Below are 27,362 nucleotides of genomic sequence, written 5' to 3' on the forward strand. Positions count from 1 at the left end.
TTCAAAAGTAGAAGGTTAAAGAAATAATTGATGAATTAAGTGCAATTATGCTGAGTCCTCTAACATTTGCCATGCCAAAAAGTTTTAAATACATGTACACGTCCTGGACACTATTCCCAGAGTTAATTAAGTACCAGAGAGACATTATTTGTTTAAAAAGTGAACCTTGGCTAATTGTGAGTGCTAGGGTATAAAAACATTTTCTGCATTGTTTTTCATACATTTCTATACGTTTTTTTGTCCAACAGTCTTTTAAAGTAAAAAAGAGAATCATTTCAATATATTCTTACCTACCAGGTGGTCTTAGATATAAAACCTAAGACCAGTGAGGCTCCAATATTCAGAGTAAACCACACATGAAAACCTTAAGAAGTAATTTTTTCCCTAGAAAAACTTAATGGGACATTAGGAATTAATGTAATTTCATTAAATTTAATCCTTTTAATAATCTTTTGACTTTGAGGAGTTCTAGATTTTATGAAACTTACCATACCCACTTCTTTCAAAGCAGAAGTCACAGAAATAACAGGTCTCATCTGTTGCTTTGATGGAGAGCCACCTGTTTCCTGCTGTCCTGAAGGTGGAGACATATCAGAATTCTTTATCCCTTTGGCCACCAACTGTAACAAAGAATGTAAGTACATTGGGGAATTCATATTTGCATGAAGAGGTAAAATGGTGTATATAAGGTCAGTGTCTACATACTCTAACCACAAGGAGTTTTCTTCATTCCTCAAGTTTTGTTGTGCAAAAGGCAATGTACTAGGTGCTGGGGAAAGATCAGCGGACACAGGGAAACATCTCTGGCCTCACGTGTAAACCTAATCATGCGCCACGTGGTACTAAATAACTCCTTTCCACTGCATTAACAATGTTTCACAAACAGCCTTCTAAAGATTAAACATGAGTCCTCTTACTCTAATTTTAATCCATTATAAAATTTGGCGAAAAAAAAGATTATTTACTAATCTTATACTTCAAAAAGAAATGCTTCTGCAAATTCTACAAGTTTGGCACAATCTTAAAGTCTGAATATCAATTACCCAACATGAGAGCCCTGATTATAAAAATGTCAACATAAATAAGAAAGGAAGAATTGAAAAGTACAGGTAATAAGATTTACGTCACTAAAAATACCATTTGTTATATTCATATATGTTTTTGCTTTTATCTTGACATTTAGACTCTGTAAACAATGTGAAATGATGTTCTGAACTTTCAGTAAATATAAGGAAATGGCATTTCGCAGTATGCTCACAGGAACATGGCAGCAAGTCACTCCCAACTTCTATCTCTTCTTCAAACCAGTAAACAAGAATTTCTGTTGAGTAAATACCAATATTCCAAACACAATATTTATTGAGCATCTTCTAAGCATAAGACAGTAATCCAATTCTAATATTTACTTTTCTGTACTTTCATTTTACACCAATATCTGTTTTGCTCAAAAGGAGATGGAAATAGCTAACACAGTATTGAAGGAGAAGAACTAAGTTGGAGGAATGATACTACCTGACTTCAAGACTTACTAGAAACTACAGTAATCAAGATAGTGTGATACTAATGAAAGTAGAGCAAACAAATCAACTGAACAGAACAGAGCCCAGAAATAGAGTCAACTAACATTTAACAAAGGAGCAAAGGCAATTCAGTGGAGAAAGGACAGTCTTCTTAGCAACAAGTGGTGCTGGAATAACTGGACACCCACAGGCAAACAAACAACCTTACACCCTTCACAAATCTCAGCTCACAATTGATTACAGACCTACATGTAAAACTCAAAACTATAAAACTCCTAGAAGATAACATAGGAGAAAATCCAGGTGACCCTGGGTTTGGCAATGACTTTTTAGATACAACACCAAAGGCACAACCATGAAAGAGAATTAATAAGCTGGTTTCATCAATATTAAAAACTTCTGCTCTGTGAAAGACATTGTCAAAAGAATGAGAAGACAAGCCACAGACTGGGAGAACATATTTACAAATGAAATAAAAAGAAAGGACTGTTAATCAAAATACACAAAAAACTCTTAAAACTCAAAAATATGAAAACAACCCAATTAAAAAATGAGCAAACAACTACTGAGCCCACATGCCACAACTACTGAAGCCCACGCACCTAGAGCCCATGCTCCACAACAAGAGAAGCCACCGCAATGAGAAGCCTGCGCACCACAACGAAGAGTAGCCCCTGCTCGCCACAACTAGAGAAAGCCCCCGCGCAGCAACGAAGACCCAACACAGCCGAGCATAAATAAATAAAATAAATTAAAAAAAAAAAAAAAAGGGCAGAAGATCTGAACAGACACCTCACCAAAGAAGATAGAGAAGGCAATGAAGCCTATGAAAAGATGCTCCACATCGTATGCCATTAGGGAACTGTAAATTAAAACAAGGTAACACCACTGCACACCTACTATGGTGGCTAAAACCCACAGCAGTGACAACAACAAATGCTGCTGAACGATGTGGAGCAACAGGAACTCTCAGTCCACATGGGTGGGAACGCAAAATGGCACAGCCACTTTGGAAGACAGTTTCGTGGTTTCTTACACAATTTAATATACTCTTACTCCATACAATCACAGTTGGGCTCCTTGGCATATACTCAGGATGAGTTGGAATCTTATGTCTACACAGAAACCTGCACACAGATGTTTACAGCAGTTTTATTTGTAATTGCCAAAACCTGGAAACAACCAAGATGAATGGATTAAAAAACCAGTACATACATGGAAGAGTATTCAGTGCTAAAAAGAAATGAGGTATCTAGCCATGCAAACACAAGGAGGAACCCTAAATGCATATTCCTGAGTGAGAGAAGTCAGTCTGAAAGGCTACATCCTTTAAGTTTCTAGCCATATGACATTCTGAACAAGGCAAAACTACAGAGACAGTAAAGAGATCAGTGGTCGCAGGGGCTGGTGAGGGAGTGGGGGTGGGTGGGAGGGATGAGCAGGCAGAGAGCACAGAGGGCTTGCAGGGCCTGAAGACACCATATATGATGCTATAATGATGGATACATGTCATTCTACATTTCTCCAAACCACAGAAGGCACAACACTAACAATGAACCGTACTGTAAACTATGAACTTTCGGTGAGGATGTGTCCATGCAGGTCCATCCACTGTAACAAATGTACCATCTAGTGGGGGATGTTGATAATGGGGGAGGCTGTATGCACGTGGGGGACAAGGGGGTACATGAGAAATCTCTGCACTGTCCTTTCAATTCTGCGGTGAACCTAAAAATGCTCCAAAGAAAATAAAGTCCTTATTAAAAAAAGAAGAGGAAGATGGAAACACTGCTTTAATCCCACAGTTCAGCACTGTTGAAGTATACTGATATTTAACGTTATTATAAATAACTTAAAAAAAATCTAGAGCTCACAAAACTGAGTATTATCTACCTGAAAAATTATATACAAACGTGTTAAAACTTTGATTGTCTTATTACCAGAGTATATTCAAAAAAGTATAAATTCTGAGGAAATATAAACATACGTCAATTGGCTCTGATCAAATAGCAGCATTTTTAGGACAAGTATGTTACTTCCCTAGATGATTATTTTGAAGGAAACAAATTAATCTGGGTGTGCAAACTCTGCCATTTTATTTAAATCAGTAATTACTGATTGGAGAATTTGAGAATTATTTGAGGGTTACAGCTCAATCAAGTTAGGAAAAAACCCAATATATAATAGACCAGAACTAATTGCAGAAAGCAATTTTCAAAAAAGGAGGAAAAACCAAAATGATGACAAAGTGCTTTCTCTGAAAGGATTATAAACTAGAAGAGAACAGGGAACAGATAAATCAATCAGCATGCTGCAGCGAAATAAAGTGGGCAGATGTGTGCTCAATGCTCTGGGGAAGAAGGAACTCCAGACCAGGGAAAGAGTGTGAGGTCGGGCAGCCCCGCACACAGCCACGCGAGTGCACACAGGCAGGAGGGGCCCACAGCTCTGGCCCACCTGCCCTCAGTGTTTCTTAGCCTCTCTGGACCCCAAACCTCTCTAAGATGGGAATGCGGTACTCACTGGATTAAATGTGTAAAGCGCACAGCTGTGTGCCTAATAAATAGTAGTAATTATTATAGTTCAGCAAACACTTATTTAGTTTCCATTAAATAGGGTTATTTGCCTTAAACACTCAGAATCCGGTTTCAGTGCCTGACGAGATGAAGAAGTTTACACAAAGCAAGTTTCTGATCTCTAGAGTACAGCACAGAACAAAACCCTCCTATCAGTGCAGAATCAGAAATGAAAGTGTTAGCACCGTATGCAAAGGTTTTATAGAAGTCAGTATGAAGCAGAAACCTGAAACACAAACACCTTACATTACAAATTTTTAAAAATCTAAGATAAAAAAGTGATCAACAGAGTAATTTAATTGTATGAATAAACAAGAGTGATAATATGAATTTAACCAATTTCACTGAAGCAAGAATAGCACCAACCTCCCTTCTCAGCCTCTGATACAATTTTCATTGATGCTTACAGAGACTATCTCAAAAGTCATTCCCAAAATCACTGGTCAGCTGCCTAGAATAAGAACTTTAAGGAAATTCTTAATAAAAGAAAAAAAAAATTCACCCATATACCCCTGCTCTGGCTAATTGCACTTCATTTATCTATAGTTCTTTTTAATGTTTAGCCACACACACACACACACATAATTCTTATACAATTTAAACAAGACACTGGCACAGCTCTCTGAAACTGGAGATATGTGACCTAAGAAGAATTTAAAAACCTCTATGGAATACTTAGCAAATTTGTCCTTAGTTAATGGCAAAAGTCACATATAAAGGGATTGAAAACCTTTTATTTTGACCTTATAGTCTTAAGTTGTAAAATATATTAGAGACATTCCTATATTAGTCTCAACCTTAAGAGAAACCTCAAGTAACAGAAAAAAAATCTGCTTATTGATAAAGTGCTATGAGTTAAACAGGGCCTGAGACCAATGACAATCAAATTCAGTCCAGCAGGACTATCTCTGTTAAATTCTCTGCACGCTACTCATCTTTGAAAGGAAGTCTTTTCTTTTAATCAACAAAAGGCAATTTAATGAAGAAAAAGTTTCACACATGACTATTAAAATTCTACTCCATAGTATATTAAAATCTGTCTTGCTGCCATACATATGGCTAACGACTGGTACAGACAGAGTCTCTAAGATATCTGATTCACTGTGTAAGAAAGTCATTGGCACCTTTATAAGAAGGATCGTCTGCAGCCTTTAGGAAATGCTTACGTTCCATAATCAAACATGTACTAGTCTCTCCCCGGGTCAGCTAAGCTAAACATAGCAAAAGAACCTGAGATAACAAACAAGCAAAGAAAGATATATGAAATCTAAACCAAAGAACAAAAACAAACAGAACACCCAACTGACTCTTAGAAATACTTTATAACAAAACTAATTCAGTTATTGAAAAATTAAGGGTAATTCAGGGTAACTACTGAGACGTGGTAACACCTTTATAAGCCAAGGTAACACACATCAGTAACTTACTAGCGCAGGAGAACTTGGGCCTTCTGTGTAAACATCATGGATATACTATTTTTAGCCAGAAACGTTAATGCTATTCAGTATTAACCAGACCTTGAGATAGAAGATAATAATGTATCTTTAAATTTGTCAAAAGAGAAAACATTAGATTGAGCCCTTAATTCAGAAAGATGACTGAATATGGTAAAACAACACAAAAATTAATTAAATTAAGAAAACAAAACAAAGTTTCATAGAAGAAAAAACCATAAAACAAAAAACAAATAACCCAATTTTGTTACAAATTGATCACCTGGTTATGTCTAGAACACCTACTTTATTCTAACAGTTCTTCAAAATTCAAAGTTTAAAAAAAAAATTGCATTAGGACACTAATGCACAAGTCAACACTGACTTGAAAGTTTCATAAGTCAGGTTTAAGAAACAAATTGCTTTAGAAGATTTTTTTCCCCCTAGCTATTTTATCACCAGGTTAATAAATTCAAGACTTTTTCATACTGCTTATATTTCCACAAGATTTTTAATTATCACTGTAAAACTCCTTCTATTTTATCTGTCAGTTTTACTATTTGCTGAAAAATTAACCAGCAATGCCACCTAATGACAAAACTAAAAATTTCACCAAATACTGAGGCCAGGTCTATAAATACATGGAATTATAAGTTTAGCTACTATTGAAGTATAAATATAAATACTATTTCATCTCTATATGCTGAATGACTAGTAAGATTTTAATGTATATTAGAAAAATATTATTAAATGCCCTGATTTAATATTTTGAGTACAAAGCAACTTCACACATAATTTTATGTAGCCTAAAGATACATCTTGGCCAAATGTTAGCAAATTCATATTTAACTTCTCAAAGCCTTGTCTCTGAAGTACCAAAAGTATAAGTGTTTGTATCTGAATTTTTTTTCTGAACTAGTACTACTATAATGCATTTGTAAGCATGTCTAAGAATAGGAACATGCCAAGGTAGCCAGAAGGGTAAGTGTGTCCACCCTAGGGGAGGCTTTATAGGCCTATGTGGCAGGTCTAAAGAACACGACAAAGACAGAACACAAATGAAATACACAAGAAAGAGTTCAACGCAATTCAAAAGAAACTCGTACTCAAAATATAGTCTCTGAATTTCCCTAATTCTATTTTTCACTGAATTTTAGATTACTAAATACACTGCTACCGTTTTAAAAAACTGAACCTATCTTCCTTGTATGTTTTACTTACAATATAAGCATAGACGCTGCCTGGGAAAAGCAACATTATTATTTGGGTGGAAAACCTCTATCATCACACATGAAAATCATTCTCCATTCTAAAGTCCTATTTAGTACTACAATTTTTACCATTAAGTGTGCCAAAAAGAAAAATTTATAAAATTGGGTATACATGCCAAAGAATCAGAATAATTAAGGCAGTGATTTTTACTGTTTGTTAGATCAAGGATACTCTTAAGAATCCAATTAAAGATAGGTGGTCTTCCTGGGTAAAAATGCATCAACATACATACAATCAAACCTTTAATGCACATTTCCGGGAGCGGAATAATGCTAAGCCCAACCTGAAATACCTTGTTAGCCACTCCTGAGTTAGAGTAGGAACAGACACAAGTACCTATAATACATCTAGCTTGTGCTAAATTAGACTTCCTGTTCGAACAATTACTTGGTAAAATAACTTTTATCCACTCTTGTAGATTAAACTGGACCTAAGTACTTACACCGTGAAGGTTATTTTTCAAGGCAACACTGAGACACAACAACATTAGAGGTGGATGAGGCAATCAAGGCCCCCAAACATTGAGGCAGTCCCCCAAACAGGCTAATTAACTGGCAGAGCTGAGACTAGACCCAGGTCTCCTGACTCCCAGCCTGCCGCTGTCCTCACCACTCCAGCACGCGTCCTCTGTGCACAGCTCTGCACAGCACGAGCCACAGAATTCCTGGTGAACTCACTGCTGCTGCTATTCGCCAGGTCCCATGCAGAGCACGACACACAATCTGTGAAGGTTCTTTGGCTGAAAGCAACAGAAACTAACTCTGGAGGAAGGAGATGCGGGGGATGGAGTTGGAAGAGAGGAGGGGAGCGGGGAGAAGAGAGAAGAGAGCTGTAGGCGGATCACAAAGCAAAGGGAAGCCCTCCACGAGAAGAGAACAGGAGCCGGGGTAGCTGCATGGATCTGGCAGCAGAAGCTCACTCCTGGCTTCACCAGGTTCTCTCGCTTGATTAAATCAACTCCAACTTCCAACCTGCTCAAACTTCACGCCCTGGAGAAGGTCCAGCTGGTCCACCTTAGATCACCAGCCTGTCCCTCAGCTGGGAGAAGCCAGGGCACCTTGTTCGACGGTCTTTCCAAAAGTGCACACAATGAAATAATTCTCCCAAACGAAAGGGGGCTGCTTGCCTGTTGCACCTCAAAAGCCAGGCTCACTGCCACAGTTTAATTAACGTCGCCACCGTAAAAACCTTTGTGAAAAAACATGAGGAAATACAAAGTTGTGCTGCACTAGGAACTAGTATTATCTATCAGGAATATAGCCATAATATCTGTCATTTGTGTGCACTTTAGAACTATCTAAGACAGATCTACCATTAAAATTAACAAAAATTTACACTGGTTTTACATGGCTTAGAGAGCCGAGACTTCTATGGGAGCTTTTCCTGGACTGTACTATAAGCATGTGGTTGCTCGTGCAAGTGTACTGGTGGGTGTATGAGGTCTAGGGCAGCCTCTGGCAGAAGAGGCCGGGCTCCAGCTGCCATCTGAGGAGTCAGAATTGCTACTGTGCACGTGTGCAGCTGCCCAGCAATAAAGGTCTTATGATAAGAACGCAGAGCACCTGCTCAAAGCCAAACCACCACTGGACACAGTCTGTAAAGCACCCTTGCTGGAACATAACACCTAACAGTGCTTCCAGAGGTGCTCCCCTTCCCCTCCTCCACCAACTGAGGACCCTCTGCTCCTGCTGCTTGGGGAAAGCCAGCCTGATGTCAGGAAGATCATCAGAGGATTCCTCGGCATAAGTGGAATCCTGATTCTCTTTGATGTTCTTGAATCCTTTGATGTCAAACATATATTTCAGAGATCTCTGGAACTCTGTTAATATCCAGTGAGACTTGGCTCAGAGAGCATGATTCCAAAGTGACCTCAGGATGTGTCTATTTAGATAGATGAGATTAGATGGCAAGACTAAGGAGAGAAGATTCTGAGGTAGCCAAGATGGGGGCAGTGTGTCCACCCTGGGGGAAGCTTATAGGCCTGTGTCCGAAGAATGGGACAAACACAGACATGAAATACACAACAAAGAGTGAAATGCAATAAAAGAGGAAGTCATCATATTCAAAACACAGTCTCTGACCTAACCAAGGAGCAGACATTCACCAACATGCCGCCTGAACTGATGCGAAGAAGTGTGCAGACTGGGCACCAGGCTGTGACAGCTTAGATGATGGGGCACGACCTCACCCAGCGGGCAGCACAGTGAGGAACAAGTGACAGAAAGGAAGCCTGCTTGGGGAACTGCGCTTTAGAAAACCATCCTACAAGATGTGCTCAAGACCGCGTTTAAACATGCTTGTGGGCTATGTTTCTACCCACCAAGGGCAGATTTTGGGAAAGAAATATAATGACAAACCTCATGCTTGCGTTCTCTGAGATATACTAACTTGAGCTGTTAGAAGTGTGACGTTCTAAATCACGAACGTGAGCGGTGCCTATGTGACTGGGAGAAAAGGAGACATCTCCCAGTGATCAAGGTGCTCTTCCAGGGTCCCACGTGCCAACCACAACATGAACGATGACACAGCCATCCGCTCCACCTTGTGTAAGGAGCCATACAAGGTGTATATACAGGCAGCACAGGGAGGGCCTCTGCAGGCACACCGAGCAGACAGACGTGGAGCACTGACCCACCTCTGAGACTCCAGGGTGTCACCACGCAGGCTGCTGTCATCAAACACTCAGAAGCCCCGTGCAGCTCTGCATACCAGATCACATTCTTAAAGTAAGGCTAATCTGCACTAAGCATAAGCTCCTCACTGCATTTAATGGCTACCTTCCTCTCACAATCACCTTCATGTGCTATGCAGACGGCCAGAATGGATTACTAAAGACGCAACTATAAACTAGGAGGGAGCGATGGCCCTTAAAGCTTGCAACTGCGATCCTGCAGCTGAACACAAGGATGACAGCAGCAGGCTCAACCCAAGGAAAGCTGATTAAAAAGGATACACAGGCAGTTTCATACTGATTCACCCTGATAGAAACTGCCCCACTGTGCAAATCAGCAAAGGACGAAATGTTTCTGTTTCCTGGGCCCAAGAGAACAAAAGTAGACTGTTCCCCACTCCACTATACAGAGGCCACCAAAGCTAAGCTCACCCTCTTTTCCACATCAGGTAAGTTTGAAAGGATTTGGCTAAGAGGACAAATGACTAACTCTGACTATGAAGATGAGATATTTCTACTTCTGACAAATGTGGTTGCTACAACATTCTCTTGCAGAAGAGGCAATAAGTTAGCACAGCAATTATTTCATACTCACACCATAACATAGGAAATGAAATAGCCACCCAAGTCCAGAAAGCACAGAGAGTGCCAGGCAGGATAAACCCAAGGAGAAACACGCTGAGACACACAGTGATCAAACTGACAAAAATTAAAAGCAAAGAAAAATTACTGAAAGCAACAAGAGAAAAATGACAACATACAAGGAACTCCCATAAGGTTAACAACTGATTTCTCAGCAGAAACTCTACAAACCAGAAGGGAGTGGCACGATATATTTAAAGTGATGAAAGGGAAGAACCTACAACCAAGATTACTCTATCCAGCAAAGATCTCATTCAGATTTGATGGAGAAATCAAAAGCTTTACAGACAAGCAAAAGTTAAGAGAATTCAGCACCACCAAACCAGCCCTACAACAAATGCTAAAGGAATTTCTCTAAGTGGGAAACATAAGAGAAGAAAAGGACCCACAAAAACAAACCCATGGGCTTCCCTGGTGGCGCAGTGGTTAAGAGTCCGCCTGCCAATGCAGGGGACACGGGTTCGTGCCCCGGTCCGGGGAAGATCCCACATGCCACGGAGAGGCTGGGCCCGTGAGCCATGGCCGCTGAGCCTGCGCGTCAGGAGCCTGTGCTCCGCAACGGGAGAGGCCACACAGTGAGAGGCCCGCTTACCGCAAAAAAAAAAAACAAAACCATAACAATTATGAAAATGGTAATAGGAACATACATATCAATAATTACCTTAAACGTGAATGGATTAAATGCTCCAACCAAAAGACAAGGCTCACTGAATGGATACAAAAACAAGACCCATCTATATGCTGTCAACAAGAGACCCACTTCAGACCTAGGGACACATACAGACTGAAGGTGAGGGGATGGAAAAAGATATTCCATGCAAATGGAAATCAAAAGAAAGCTGGAGTAGCGATTCTCACATCAGACAAAACAGACTTTAAAATAAAGAATGTTAAAAGAGACAAGGAAGGACACTACATAGTGATCAAGGGATCAACCCAAGTAGATATAACAATTATAAATATATACGCACCCAACACAGGAGCACCTCAATAAATAAGGCAACTGCTAACAGCTATAAAAGAGGAACTCAACAGTAACACAATAATAGTGGGGAACTTTTAACACCTCACTTACACCAATGGACAGATCATCCAGACAGAAAATTAATAAGGAAACACAAGCTTTAAATGACACATTAGACCAGATAGGTTTTATTGATATTTTGAGGACATTCCATCCAAAAACAGCAGATTACATTTTCTTCTCAAGTGCACATGGAACATTCTCCAGGATAGATCACATCTTCGTTCACAAATTAAGCCTCAGTAAATTTAAGAAAACTGAAATCATATCAAGCATCTTTTCTGAACACAACCCTATGAGATTAGAAATCAATTACAGGGAAAAAAACGTAAAAAACACAAACACATGGAGGCTAAACAATACGTTACTAAACAACCAAGAGATCACTGAAGAAATCAAAGAGGAAATCAAAAAATAACTAGAGACAAATGACAACGAAAACACGACAATTCAAAACCTATGGGATACAGCAAAAGTAGTTCTAAGAGGGAAGTTTATAGCAATACAAGCCTACCTCAAGAAACAAAAAAAATCTCAATCTATAACCTTATACCTAAAGGAACTAGAGAAAGAAGAACAAACAAAACCCAAAGTTAGCAGAAGGAAAGAAAGCATAAAGATCAGAGCAGAAATAAATGAAAAAGAAATGAAGGAAACAATAGCAAAGATCAATAAAACTAAAAGCTGGTTCTTTGAGAAGATACACAAAATTGATAAACCATTAGCCAGACTCATCAAGAAAAAGAGGGAGAGGACTCAAGTCAATAAAATTAGAAATGAAAAAGGAGAAGTTACAACAGACACCACAGAAATACAAAGCAACCTAAGAGACTACTACAAGCAACTCTATGCCAATAAAATGGACAACCTGGACGAAATGGACAAATTCTTAGAAAAGCACAACCTTCTGAGACTGAACCAGGGAGAAATAGAAAATATGAACAGACCAATCACAAGCACTGAAATTGAGACTGTGATTAAAAATCTTCCAACAGGGCTTCCCTGGTGGCGCAGGGGTTGGGATTCCACCTGCCGATGCAGAGCACACGGGTTCGTTCCCCGGTCCGGGAGGATCTCACATGCCGCGAAGCGGCTGGGCCTGTGAGCCGTGGCCACTGAGCCTGTGTGTCCGGAGCCTGTGCTCCGCAACGGGAGAGGCCACAACAGACAGAGGCCAATGTACCAAAAAAAAAAAAAAAAAAAAAATTCCAACAAACAAAAGTCCAGGACCAGATGGTTTCACAGGTGAATTCTACCAAACATTGAGAGAAGAGCTAACACCCATCCTTCTCAAACTCTTCCAGAAAATTGCAGAGGAAGGAACACTCCCAAACTCATTCTACGAGGCCACCATCACCATGATACAAAAACCAGACAAAGACACTACAAAAAAGGAATATTTCACACCAGTATCACTGGTGATTACAGATGCAAAAATGCTCAACAAAATACTAGCAAACAGAATCCAACAACATATTAAAAGGATCATACACCATGATCAAGTGGGATTTATCCCAGGGATGCAAGGATTCTTCAATATATGCAAATCAATCAATGTGATACACCATATTAACAAATTGAAGAATAAAAACCATATGATCATCTCAATAGATGCAGAAAAAGCTTTTGACGAAATTCAACACCCATTTATGATAAAAAATCTCCAGAAAGTGGGCATAGAGGGAACCTATCTCAACATAATGAAGGCCATATATGACAAACCCACAGCCAACATCATTCTCAGTGCTGAAAAACTGAAAGCATTTCCTCTAAGATCAGGAACAAGACAAGGATGTCCACTCTCGCCACCATGATTCAACATAGTTTTGGAAGTGCTAGCCATGGCAATCAGAGAAGAAAAAGAAATAAAATAAAATAAAAGGAATACAAATTGGAAAAGAAGAAGTAAAACGGTTACTGTTGGCAGATGACATGATACTATACATAGAGAATCCTAAAGATGCCACCAGAAAACTACTAGAGCTAATCAATGAATCTGGTAAAGTTTCAGGATACAAAATTAATGCACAGAAATCTCTTGCATTCCTATACACTAATGATGAAAAATCTGAAAGAGAAATTAAGGAAACATTCACATTTACCACTGCAACAAAAAGAATAAAATACCTAGGAATAAACCTACCTAGGGAGACAAAAGACCTGTATGCAGAAAACTCTAAGACATTGGTGAAAGAAATGAAAGATGATACAAATAGGTGGAGAGATATACCATTTTCTTGGATTGGAAGAATCAATATTGTTAAAATGACTATACTACCCAAAGCAATCTACAGATTCAATGTAATCCCTATCAAATTACCAATGGCATTTTTTACAGAACTAGAACAAAAAATCTTAAAATTTGTATGGAGACACAAAAGACCCCGAATAGCCAAAGCAGTCTTGAGGGGAAATAAACGGAGCTGGAAGAATCAGACTCCCTGACTTCAGACTATACTACAAAGCTACAGTAATCAAGACAATATGGTACTGGCACAAAAAGAGAAATATAGATCAATGGACCAGGATAGAAAGCCCAGAAATAAACCCACACACCTATGGTCAACTAATCTATGACAAAGGAGGCAAGTATATACAAAGGAGAAAAGACAGCCTCCTCAATAAGTGGTGCTGGGAACACTGAACAGCTACATGTAAAAGAATGAAATTAGAACACTCCCTAATACCATGCATAAAAATAAACCCAAGATGGATTAGAGACCTAAATGTTAGGCCGGACAGTATAAAACTCTCCGAGGAAAACATAGGAAGAACACACTTTGACATAAATCACAGCAAGATCTTTTTTGATCCACCTCATAGAGCAATGGAAATAAAAACAAAAATAAACAAATGGGACCTAATGAAACTTAAAAGCTTTTGCAAAGCAAAGTAGAAACAAGACGAAAAGACAACCCTCAGAATGGGAGAAAATATTTGCAAACAAATCAACAGACAAAGGATTAATCTCCAAAATATATAAACAGCTCATGAAGTTCAATATTAAAAAAAAACAAACAACCCAATCCAAAAATGGGCAGAAGACCTAAATAGACATTTCTCCAAGGAAGACATACAGATGGCCAAGAAGCACATGAAAAGCTGCTCAACATCACTAATTATTAGAGAAATGCAAATCAAAACTACAGTGAGGTATCACCTCACACCAGTTAGAATGGGCATCATCAGAAAATCTATAAACAATAAATGATGGAGAGGGTTGGAGAAAAGGGAACCCTCTTGCACTGCTGGTGGGAATGTAAACTGATACAGCCACTATGGAGAACAGTATGGAGGTTCCTTAAAAAACTAAGAATAGAATTACCATATGATCCAGCAATCCCACTACTGGGCATATACCCAGAGAAAACCGTAATTCAAAAAGACACATGCACCCCAATGTTCACTGCAGCACTATTTACAATGGCCAGGTCATGGAAGCAACCTAAATGCCCATCGACAGACAAATGGATAAAGAAGATGTGGTACATATATACAATGGAATATTACTCAGCCATAAAAAAGGAATGAAACTTGGTCATTTGTAGAGACGTGGATGCACCTAGAGACTGTCATACAGAGTGAAGTAAGTCAGAAAGAGAAAAACAAATATGGTATATTAATGCATATACGAGGAACCTAGAAAAATGGTACAGATGAACTGGTCTGCAGGGCAGAAATAGAGACACAGATGTAGAGAACAAATGTATGGACACAAAGAGGGGGAAAGTGGCGGGGGTGGTGTTGGGATGAATTGGGAGATTGCGATTGACATATATACACTAATATGTATACAATGGATAACTAGTAAGAACCTGCTATATAAAAAAATTTAAAAAATGAAATTCAAAAAAAAAAAAAAGAAAGGGGAAAGTAAAAGCACTAGAATTAAAACATGATTTAAACAGCATAACAATCTGAAGCCAGGGAAGACTGGGACCAGTAGGCCAGAAGATAAGTACCAGATAATAGTAATTATGATTTGGGAGGAACATGAGATACCCTGTGACAGTTATTGTCTCATAGTCAAGACCTGTTCATGATGTGGCAAACAAGACGAGAGTTGTCCACTATTGGACTCCGGAAACTACAGAGAAAAACGGTAACTAGCGGAGGGTGGAGAAATCAAAATTGCTGGGAGGAGAAAACGAAAGGGAACTATCAAAAAACCCTTAGACTTATTCTGATTTCTGGAGTTCTGTCCCTTTCACTCATGCTTCATAGCTAAATGGTTCTTTTTCTTTAGGAATATGGTACGAGAATCTCCCTGTATATGACATCAACGGGTGGATTCAGAAGAAACACAATCATGTTAAGAGATAACACAAAAGACATCTGATAAAACGCCAAAACACAAGTCTGATAAAAACTGTAAAACCCAGACGTAAAATTATATTCCTTACTATTTTACCATACATAACAGAGAAATGACTAAAGTATTTCCATTAAAGACAGGAAGAAAAGTATTATCTCTATTACTATTTAACTCTGTCCTAGAAGTTCTGGCCGATGCAGCAAGAATAAAGTGGTAATAAAAGGCAAAACTTAAAGAAAGCAGGGGAGTTAGGCGTACTGGCTATGAATACTAAGACTTCGATACCTGACAGGCACAGGTTCCTATCCCAATTCCACACTTCCTGAAAATGTGACCTCATCTAATTGTTTTATCTTTCTTTATCTGCTTTGTAAAGTTGTAAAGAGTAAGCAAAGCGATCCATGGGCAGTGGCTATAATTTGCCTTGCATACAATAAACAATTATGAACTGTAGCAATTACTGTTATGATGTATATCATGACTGCCTGTCAGTGATATTGTTGCATGCTGAAACCCCTCAACATTGGTAGAACAGGCACACTCACTGCATAAGAGATAAGCAAAACCCAACAACTTCTCCAAATATCAGCACTATTCTGTTAGAAAAAGCCAAACATTGAAAAGCAGAAATGGAATTATAAACCATCAAGAAATGAGCTTTATAAGAAATATAACAAGTATGAGTTAAAAATGATCAAAATTATGTAAGAGATATAAAAGATACAAGTAAATGTAGATATTTAACACGCTTCTGGATAAAGACCATTATAAACACGTCAGCTCTTCTTAAGTTAATTTGTAGGTTTAAGGTAGTATGATCAAAATCCCTACAGGATTTAAGAAAAGAAAAAAGAAAAAATATTACTCTAAACTGTATCTCTTAGAGAAAAAGAGAGCAAGTAAGTAAGGAAAACAAATGAAAAAGAAGAGTGAAGGGGAAATGAGGGAAGAACCCTTCCAAGAATTAAATATATTCTAAACCCATAATTACAAGCACAACGGGGCCCTGGGGAACAGACGTGGACTCATCCTCCAGGACACACAGGCGTCTAGTCTCTCACAGGCAGCATTGCAGATCAGGGGCAGAAGAAACGTTGCAGGCACTAAGTGATGTTGGGACTTTGATTAGCTACTTGGCAATAAAAAAGACTAAATAAAACACATTGGGTTCTCACCTCAAATCAAACCCCAAAATAACTTCCATATGGATCGTCCTTAAATGATGACAAAGACAGAGAGATGTAGGGGAATTGAACGAGAGGGAGAAAATAGGACCACAGAACCATAAGGCTGGCGCAGCACCCAGTGAAAGCCGGCATGCAGGAGCCCGGCAGGACGACAGGGGCAAGGCTCACATGCTCCTCCCACAGCTTCTTCTCTCTCTCGTACGCCTCCTTCCTCCTACGTTCTAGCTGCTCCTTCAGCACAGCCGCGCGGGCGCTCACCTGGGCCTGGAAATGAAGACAATCAGCACAGCTAGTGCCAGAAAGAAAGGCGCACGTTTGCCTGTTTGTTTGTCCAGGTCTATAAAAATATTTCCTTATTAGCCAAAAAAGAAGTGGGTGAGTGTGGTTCCAGAACACAAACGTAAGCTGCATGCCCAGCACCTAAACGGGCTGCCAACACACAGCAGCTGCTCAGTAAGTATTTCTGGAATGAAAATAAATGCAGGTACAGTCAAATGGAAATAAAAATTAAAAAATTTACAACTATGACTATTATGCACAAACTTGTCTTCACAGAAACAGAGATTACGTTTTTCACTTTTAGGGTTACCATTTTCTCTTCTTAAGGTTACTTGTGTGAGTTTCATGTATTTATGCTGTGGCTTCATCAAATTGCTCTCCATAAATATGACATGAAGAGAGCAAAACGCTATTTTTCGGAAATGGAAAAGTGAGGGATAAAAGGGAAAGAAAAGTTAAGGCAAGAGAATAAGTTGGTTTACTACGAAAGACTTAAGAACACAACTTTCTATCTCGGGTTTCCATTTCCTCTAGGAAAACCTGTATCGCTTCCAGTACATACCTTCAGCACTTCCACTTTCTTACGCCTCACGTCAGCCTCCTCACTTCCTTCCTGTCCTTCGGAGCTGTCAGCTTCTTTCTACAAAATAAGTAGTGAGCAGACCACTTAGGATAGAACCGCAAACTCACTGTAGACTTCACATGAATAAACTAACATCTAAAAATGAAAAATGGCAAGTCGTTCACAGCTGCAACTGAACGCTCCACAACCGTCAACTCCTATGGACACTGAGAAAAAAGACAGAACAGAAGGATATAAAACGTACCATTTTATATGTCCGTGGGTACCACTCACACTTTCCTCTCAGAATCCCCCCGGAACAAAAGGTCTTATCAATTTTAAGTCATATAAATAAGATATACTGTAACACTATGTATAGTTTTCTGGTCTTTGACCTTCACTGCCTTCATCAGACTTTATTTTGTGTTAGTGGCACATAATCTCAGTGTATTATAATGTCATTCAATTACTTTTTGAAAAAGATTTTCAACCTGCCTTTTCACCACGAAGCTTCGCTCTAATCTGTTGGCGCTCATTGAAATTCTGCAGTCTTATTTGTCTCAGCCTTGCCAGATAAACCTACGAAGAGAAAAAAACCGCAACATTTTATTTAAAAAAAAAACAACTACCGTTTTCATTGCTAAAATGTTTTTTATTTAAAGAAAGGTGTTAATGTGAATATAAGAAATAAAAGTTTTGAAATCTGGTTAATGGCAATGTAATATTAGCTTTCAAGTGTTTAATCTACATCAATTTGTTTCTGAAAAGAAAAACAACACAATAACAAATTTTTAATTTTATCAAAAGAAAAGAAATTGAACTCAGAATTCTGAATAACAGTTATGGGGCAAAATTATGACACAGTATGTCAGTCAAAATATATTAACAGGTCCCTACAGACCTAAAGATCGTCCAGTCATTGTTAGGAATTTAAACCATGCAGGAAAGGAAGGCAATCAACTCAAAGTGACGGCGTGAGGCAGCGAGCATGCAGGAGGCGTACCTCTTCCTCTTTGCTTCTCGGCTTCCCTCCTCGTGAAGAGCTGCGCCTGCCTTCGCACAGAGCTGCCAGGTTGTGCAGGGTGCCCTGTGCATCATTTAATGTACTAAGGTTAAAGAACGACTAAGGCTACAGCAGCATCTTACCTAGGGACCGCCCGGCGCCACTACTTCTGGTGGCAAATACTGATCATGTCTAAATGATTAGCTGATAAACTGATAAAAGACGCTGGCATTCTCCTTTGGCGATTTAACCAACACATTCAGTGAGAACAGAAGGAAGCAATTAAACCCCAAATGTAATTATTCAAATAGAGACCAGCTACCTTTTTATTAGCCATTTACGTCAACATGTTTTTTAAAACTGCTTTGGAGGTTAACTAAACCCCAAATCAAAATCTTCCTCTACAAAGGCCCATCATTGCTACAGGTTCGCTTACATAGTAAACACACACGTGCACACACACACACGCACACGACAGGGAATAACATGAGCTCCAATTCCCTGCACCCGGGCATGCCCTGGTCCTGGACTGCAAATGACCCGCCCAACCACACGCTGACTAACATGGTTTATCACAAGCATGGAATGATCTCCTCATTAGAAATTACTCATAATTGCCCACTTTCTCTTCCTGCGGCACCAGCTGTGGATCAAGAGCCTCCCAACTGAAAAATCCTCGTCCCACTTCCCCTCCTCACGTCTTTCTGTCGGATTGCTGAACGCGTACTTTTTATATTTCCCTGCTTTTACCTGCTTCCCATTTATTTTTAAATCTGCTACACTCTGTGTTCTGATCCCACTGTGACTCTGAAAATCTTTCAAGGCTACCAATGCCCTCCAAGTTCGTAATTCAAATAGACTCTTTTGAGCAAATTTTGCAATGAACATTTCCATTGGAAATTAGTTTTCATTGAATCCATTTAGCTTATGTCAGTATTTTTTTCTCTTATAAAAATCATATATGTTCACTGTTGAAAACGTATGAAACAAAGAAAATACAAATCATTCGTAATTCTACCATCTGAGAAACTTACAGTTTCAGTGTTCTCCTCCAGACTTCCTTCTATGCCTATGTAGGAATTTAACCATTTTAGTTTGAAGTATTATAGATAACAACAGAAAGGTGAGAAGTAATGTACAGGGAAGTCCCATGTATGCTTCACCCACCCTCTCCCAACTGTATCGTCCTGCATAACTGTGGTACCTATACACACTGGGAAGCTGGCACTGCACGAACCAGACATTTCACCAGTTACAAGTGCTCACGTTTCTGTATCGCCATCAGTACAATTTTATCACACGCGTAGCCTTATGTGACCACCATCAAATCAAGATACTTAACTGTACCATTACTATGTCACTTGATAGCCACATTCACTGCTCCCATCTCTGCCCGTCAACTACCAATCTGTTCCCCACGCCTACAATTATATTTCACAAGTTCTATATATACGTATGGAATCGCGCAGTATGCATCCTTCTGAGGTTGACTGTTTTCACTTGGTATTACTTCCTCGGAGTCCATCCAAGACACTGGACGCATGACTGAATGGCCTGTTCCATCTCAGTGCTGAGCAGCAGACTATGGTATGGAAGTACCATAATTTGTTCATTCATTCACCCTCTGAAGGACATTGGGGTTTCACAGTTTTGGCTATGAAGAACAAAGTTGCTGGGCTTCCCTCATGGCGCAGTGGTTGAGAGTCCGCCTGCCAATGCAGGGGACACGGGTTCGTGCCCCAGTCCAGGAGGATCCCACATGCCGCGGAGTGGCTGGGCCCGTGAGCCATGGCCGCTGAGCCTGCGCGTCCGGAGCCTGTGCTCCGCAACGGGAGAGGCCACAACAGTGAGAGGCCCACATACCACAAAACAAAACAAAAAACCCCACAAAAACAAAGTTGCTAAGAACATGCATGTAATAAGTTTCTTAGTGAAAATAAGTTTTATCTTCTCTGGGACAAATGCCCAAGAGCGCAGCATTACCTGCTCTTGGTGTGACAGATCCATTTGTAGTTTTAAAAGGGACTGCCAAACAGTTTTGCAAAGTGGCTGTATCAGTTAACATCCCTACTAGCAATGTTACGGTCACCCACTTTTTCCACATCCTCACCAGCATTTGGTTTTATCACAATTTTTATTTGAGCCATTCTGATGGATGGGTAGTGATATACTACTGTGGTTTTAATTTGCATTCCCCAGATGGCTAATGATGTTGAACATCTTTTCATGTGTTTATCTGCCATCTGTGTCTGCCATTCATCCTCTTCACTGTTTAGATTGTCTTTTGCCCATTTTCTAACTGGACTCTTCATATTTTTAATGTTGAGTTTTGGTGGGTTTTTATATGTTCTAGATACAAGTCGTTTGTTAAACATGGGGTTTACAAATATTTTCCCCCAATCTGTAACTTGTATATTCTTCCTCTTAACAGGGTCTTTTGCAGAGCAAAAGTTTTAAATTCTCATGAAGTCCAATTTATCAAGTTTTTCTTTTATGGACTGTGCTTTTGGTGTTAAGTCTAAGCACTCTCCGTCTAGTCCTAGGTCTTGAAATTTTCTTCTTTTTCTCTAAGTTTTATAATTTTATGTTTTACATTAGAGTGCATGATCTGTATTGACTTACTTACATTACGTGTGAGGTCTAGGTCAAGGTTCATATTTTTGCCTACAGATGGATGTCCAATTTCTCCAGCACTAATACTGAAAAGGCAATCCCTCCCCCACTGAACTGCTTTTGCTTCTTTGTCAAGAATTAGCAGGGCATATTGGTGTGAATTTACTTCTGGGTTCCTCACACTGTTCCACTGACCTATGTGCCCATCCTTCCACTAGCACTATACTGCTTCGATCACTGCAGCTACAAGCAAGCTGTGGCACCAGGAAGAGTCATTCTTCCCACTTCAGTCTTCTTCAGAATTGTTTGGCTATTTTAAGGCCTTTCTCTGTCTATATAAATTTTAGAATAAGCTTGTCTATAAAAAAAATGTTTCTGAGGGTTTACTAAGAATTACAATTATTAGTAAAACAATTTAAGAATACTTGCCATTTTCATTACCTTGAGTCTTCCAATTAATGAACATGGTATGATTCTCCAAATATTTAAATCTTCAATTTCATCAAGATTTTGTCATTTTAATTGCACAAATCCTGCATGTTTTATTATACTTTTGTTCATTTTCTTTGGAGCAATTGTAAATGGTATTGTGTTTTTTAAAATATGTTTCCACTTGTTCATTGTCAATGTATAGAAATCAGTTGATTTTTGTGAAGTGACCTTATACTTTTATAACAATAATAAATTCATTTTTTAGTTCTAGGAGTGTTTTGGTAGAGTCCTTCAGATATTCTATGCAGATAATCATGTCAACTGGAAATAGCAATAGTTTCATTCCTTCTTTTCAATTTGTATGTCTTTTCTTTCTTTTTCTTTCTTTACTGCAGTAACCAAAACTGCCAGCAGTATGTTGATTAACAGTGGTGAGAGCTAACTTCCTTGTCCTTTTGCAGACTGTAGAGGGAGAGCATTCAGTCCTCTACCTGTAAGTATTGTTAGGTGTAAGTTTGTTTATAGATGACTATTATGAGGTTGAGGACATTCCCCTTGCTTTCTACTTACTGATAGTTTTTATTTATTATGATGCTGAATTCTGTCAAAACATTTTCTGCATCCATTGTTATGATCATATGATTTTTCTTCTTTAGCCTGTTGATATGGTGGATCTCATTGATTTTTTTTTTTTTTTTTTTTTTGCGGTACGCGGGCCTCTCACTGTTGTGGCCTCTCCCGCTGCGGAGCACAGGCTCTGGACATGCAAGCTCAGTGGCCATGGCTCACGGGCCCAGCCGCTCCGCGGCATGTGGGATCTTCCCGGACCGGGGCACGAACCCGTGTCCCCTGCATTGGCAGGCGGACTCTCAACCACTGCACCACCAGGGAAGCCCCTCATTGATTTTCTAATACTGAAACAGACTTGGGTTTCCAGACTAAATCCCAGTTGGCTGTGGTTGGATTCAATTTGCTAAAATTTGTTGAGAATTTTTGCATTTAAGTCAATGAGATATTAGTCTGTGGTTTTCTTTTTTGTGCTGTATTTGTACAGTTTTGGTATCACGGTAATACAGGCCTCAAAATGAGTTGGGAAGTGTTCCTTCTGCTCTGACAGCCTGAAAGAGACGGTATCATTTTATCAAATTGATGTTAATGCTTTCTGTGTTTGGTAAAATTCTCCAGTGAAACCACTTAGGCCTGGAGATTTATTCTTTTTCAGTTTTTAATCAAAAGTTCAATTTTAAAAATAGTTACAGGACGATAGAAGATATCTATTTCAATTTGGCTAAGTTCTGGTAGTTCGTGGTTTTCAAATAGTTGGTGCATTTCTTCTAGGCTGTTTAACTTATGTGTAAAGTTGTCATCTTTTTACTCACTATAAGATCTGTAGTGATATCCTGTTTCATTCCTGATATTGGTGATTTGTGTCATCTCTTTCTTTTTATCAATCTTGCTAGAGATTTATCAATTTCATTCATTTTTTTCTAAGAACCAATTTTTTGTTTCATTACATTTCTCAGAAGTGTTCCTGTTTTCAGTTTCACTGACTTCTACTCTTAATGATTTCCCTCATCCTGCTTGCTTTGGGTCTATCTTGCTCTTCTTTTTCTAGCATCTTCAGATAGGAACTTAGACTACGGATTTGAGACTTTTCTAATGTAAGCCTTTAGTGCTATAAATTTCCTTCACAGCAGTGCTTTAGCTGCATCTCACTTATTTTGATATGTGATGTGTGTATTTTCATTCATTCTTTGTATTTTTAACTTTCCTCTTAGATTTCCCCTTTGTCTCTGTATTATTTAGAAGTATCTTTAACTTTCAAGTGTTTGTAGATTTTCTTGTCATCTTTCTATTATTGATTTCTAGTTTGATTCCATTATGTTCAAAGAATATATGTCATATAACTTTAATTCTTCTGAATTAGTTAAGATTTGTTTTATGATCCAGCATATGGTCTATCTTGGTGAATGGTTCGTGGGCACTTGAAAAAATAATGTATTCTGCTATTGTTGGATAGGGTGTAAATTAGATCTTGGTGGCCTGTGGTGGTGTTTAGCTATTCTATACCCTTGCTCATTTCTGACTAGCAGTTCTATCAATCACTATGTTCAAGTCCCCAACTATACTTGTGGATTTGTTTATTTCTCCTTTCAGCTCTATTAGTTTTATATATTTTGAAGTTTGGTTGTTTGGTATACGCCCATTAAGGACTGCGATAACTTCTTATCGGACTGATTCTTTTGTTATTATGTAATGTCTCTCTTTCTCCCTAGTAATTCTGTTTGCTACGTTAACAATAAATTCTTTTAGCTTATTTCGTTTGAGAACGTCTTTATTTCCCCTTCATTCCTGAAGGATGTTTTCATCAAACATAGGATTCAGGGTTGACAGTTCTTTTCTTTCAGCACTTGAAAATTTTTATGCCACTTCTTTCTGGACTCCACGGTTTCAGATGAGAAATTTGGTGTTGTTCCAATTGGTAGTCCTTTATGTCTAATGTGTCATTTCTCTCTATTTTAAGATTTGTTTTCTTTGTCTTTTACTTTCAGAAGTTTAATATTCCTAGGTGAAGATTTCTTTAAATGTATCCTATTTCGGGGTTTGCTCAGCTTCTTGAAGCTTTAAATTTATGTCTTTCACCAAATGTGGAAAGTTTTCAGCTATTATTTCTTCAAATACTTTTTACACTCCCATGCTCTATTATCCTTTGGGCTCCAATGATACAAATGTTAAATCTTTTGTTATTGTCCCACAAATCCTTAAGACTCTGATAATTGTTTTCAGTCTTTTTTCTGTTAATCAGGTTGAGTAAATTCAACTGATCTGCCTTCAAGTTCAGTGATTATATCTCCATCAGCTCCACTCTACTACTGATTCTACCCAGTGAATTTTAAATTTTGGTTATTACGTTTTCCAATTATATAACTGCCAATTGGTTCTTTCTTTAACTACTAATCCTTCACTGAGATTTTCTCCTTTTTTCATTCCAAAGAATTCCTAATTGCTTGTTGAAGCATTTGTTTAAACCAGCTTGAAAATCTTTGTCAGATAATTCCAGTATTCCATTGGCCCTAGGTCAGCTCAATGTCAAGTTGTGGTTTTCCTGGTTCCTGGTATGACAAGTGATTTTTTTATTGTATCCTGAATATTTTAGGCATTATGTTAGAAGACTCTTGATCCTATTTACATGTTCTGTTTGAGCAGGCCATTTAGGTCCTGGCCTACTGTTGTGGGGCTTCACTCCAATGACAGTTTGGCCTTCTGAACTCTTGTAATGTTTATCTGGTCTGCTTTGTTGTTCTGGTGCTGATGGAGGTCCTGCTCAGTCCGTTCTGCTGTTATTCTATGAGGATGAAGTTGCTTCCCTGGGTCACCTGCTGTTACTGAAGATCTCCTGAGGGTGGGGGTGAGGGGCAGATGCCACTGGGCCTGGTCTCCTTGTCATTAGGTGGACAGAATGGGGACACAGCTTTGTGGCAACTTCTGCTATGGATAGATGGAGAACCTGCTCATGTACCAGTTGTTGAGTAGACCAGGACGGTCCAGGGCTTTGTTGCCACTGATGGGTCAAACTGCCCTCCAAGTCACCTGCTGATGCTCCAGTTGTGGGATGGGGTAGGGACACCCTGGGGCTTCACTGCTGCCCACAGTTTAAATCACTCACCAGGACCCCCCTGTGGCACATATTGGGGTTCTTCTTTCCTAGTATGTTGGCAAGTGAGAGGATTTTCTGGGGTTTTTTTGTTTGTTTGGTTTCTTTGTATTTTTGTCTATGTCAATGGTGGATCTGGATTTCAGGCAGGTCCTACACCCAGTCCATGGTATACAGGAGATGTAACTTCCAGAGTATTTAACTGTATTTAGGTGGGAAAAGCAGGGAAAACTGAGTCTATGCCATCTTGTCCTGGAACAATGCAGAAGTCATTTTTTAGCAGCTAGGGTTTCTGCACTGCAATACGCTCTATGATAAGACCAGTACAGTTGACCCTTAAATAATATGGATTTCAACTGTGAGACCCACTTATACTCAGATGTTTTTCAATAGTAAACATACTACAATCCTACACAATCTGCGGTTGTTGAATCCATGGATGCAGAGCTGCAGACATGACTTGGAGGAACCATGTATATGGAGGGTAGGCGGAGGGTAGGCTTAAGTTATATGCAGATTTTCAACAAGAAGGCAGGTTGATGCCCTCATCCCCGCACTGTTCAAGATTCAACTGTATATTAAGGTTCCACAGAGTTACCTAGGATTGCTGTAAAGACTAATAGAGAGCTTTCTGGGTTGAACTGTATTCCCCCAGAATTCACATGCTTAAGTTCTAACCCCTAGTACCTCAGAATGTGACCTTAGTTGGAGACAAGATCTTTATCAAGTTAAAAGAGATCATGAGGGTGGGCTCCAATCTAGTATAACTGGTGTCCTTAGAAAAAAGGGGAAATCTGGAGACACACGCCTGTACAGGTAGAACACCATGTAAAATGAAGGGAGAGGCTGGGGTGATGACTCTACATGTCAAGGAATGCTAAAGATAGCCAGGCAACCACCAGAAGACAGGGAGCGGATTCTTCTCACAGCCCTCAGAAGGAACAAACCCTGCTGACATGCTGATCTCTGACTTCTACCCTCCAGACTGTGAGGTAATCAATTTCTGTTGTGTAAGACATTCAGATTGGAATTTTGTTTTGTTACAGCAGCTCTAGTAGACTAATACAGAGATAATGCACATAAATTGTTTAACATAATGTCTGGCATAGTAAGCTTTCAATAAACAGCTGTCATTTATTACTTAATTTTTGGTTTAATTGTCTATCTCCTTTACTGTTTAAGTTCTCTTGCTGGCACAGAACCTAATATATTAGTCAATAAATGTCTGTGTAATACTAAAAAAATGAGTGAAAGAATGAATTAAATATTTAACACTTCACTGCACATTTTAAAGGCATTTTTCCATTAATGTAAATAAATAAAGAATGATTTAAGATGAGGAAGTAAGACAATAACATTTCTCAAGGTAAATAATACTGCTTCATCATTTTTTATAAAATTCATAAGTGTTTTGTTAAATCATTCAACAGAAGAAAACAGATAACCAAGGAAATTCTTGTATATGTGTACCAGGAAACATGTACAAGAATGTTCAAAGCAGAAACTAGATTCAACTTAAATACCTACTGTCAGGTGAATTAACTGCGGTATATTCATACAACAGAATATTATACAGCTAAACCCAACTATGTAAATGAATCTTAGAAAAATAATGACGAATGAAAAAAAGCAAGTCCTAATCTATATACAGTATGATGTAATTTTTATAATGCTCAAAAATAGGCAAAAGAGAACAAGACATCATTCAGACACATATATGTAAGAGGAAAAAGCACTTTAAAAAAAATCCATAGGAATGATATATCCAAAATTCAAGATAATGGTCACCTCTGGGAGAAGACAGAGGCACAGTCAAGACAGGGGTTGACAAACTATGGTTCAGGGGCCAAATTCAGCCCGCCACCTGTTTTTTTATTTTTCATAAGCTAAGAATGGTTTTGCACATTTTTAAATGGTCAAAAAAATGAAGCGAGTATTTCATGACCACATAAAAATTATATGAAATCCAGATTTCAGTCCCTAAGTAAGTTTTACTGAAAGTCAGCCATGCGCACTCATTTACACAGTGTCTATCGTTACTACTTTGCTACAATGCATAGTTAGTAGTTATGACAGAGATCTTATGGTTTGAAAAGACTAAGATATTTACAATCTGGCCCTTTACAGAAAAACACCCACCAATCCCTAGATTAGGGAATAGTACACAGATAGAACTTA

At 38.8% G+C, this 27,362-nt stretch overlaps 1 protein-coding gene across 7 annotated transcripts in view; it reads right to left on the reverse strand.

Moving 5' to 3' along the window:
- Positions 1 to 27,362, reverse strand: part of NEK1 (NIMA related kinase 1) — a 213,806-nt gene that overhangs the window by 66,275 nt on the left and 120,169 nt on the right. For 6 of the 7 annotated variants that reach the window (XM_089912681.1, XM_022594861.3, XM_089912677.1 and 3 more), the window contains 4 exons: positions 17,977 to 18,060; positions 17,482 to 17,559; positions 16,809 to 16,904; positions 489 to 620 (listed from right to left, as the gene is read on the reverse strand). In XM_089912681.1, coding sequence (XP_089768807.1) covers positions 489 to 620; positions 16,809 to 16,904; positions 17,482 to 17,559; positions 17,977 to 18,060 — 390 coding nt within the window. The remainder of the gene's footprint in view (positions 1 to 488; positions 621 to 16,808; positions 16,905 to 17,481; positions 17,560 to 17,976; positions 18,061 to 27,362) is intronic. The other variant, XM_089912680.1, reaches the window with a different exon arrangement.

This window comes from Delphinapterus leucas, chromosome 6, assembly GCF_059928025.1.
Source record: "Delphinapterus leucas isolate spDelLeu-1000000601 "Yukka" chromosome 6, BTC_Dleu_Yukka2, whole genome shotgun sequence".
Taxonomy (NCBI): Eukaryota; Metazoa; Chordata; class Mammalia; order Artiodactyla; family Monodontidae; genus Delphinapterus; species Delphinapterus leucas.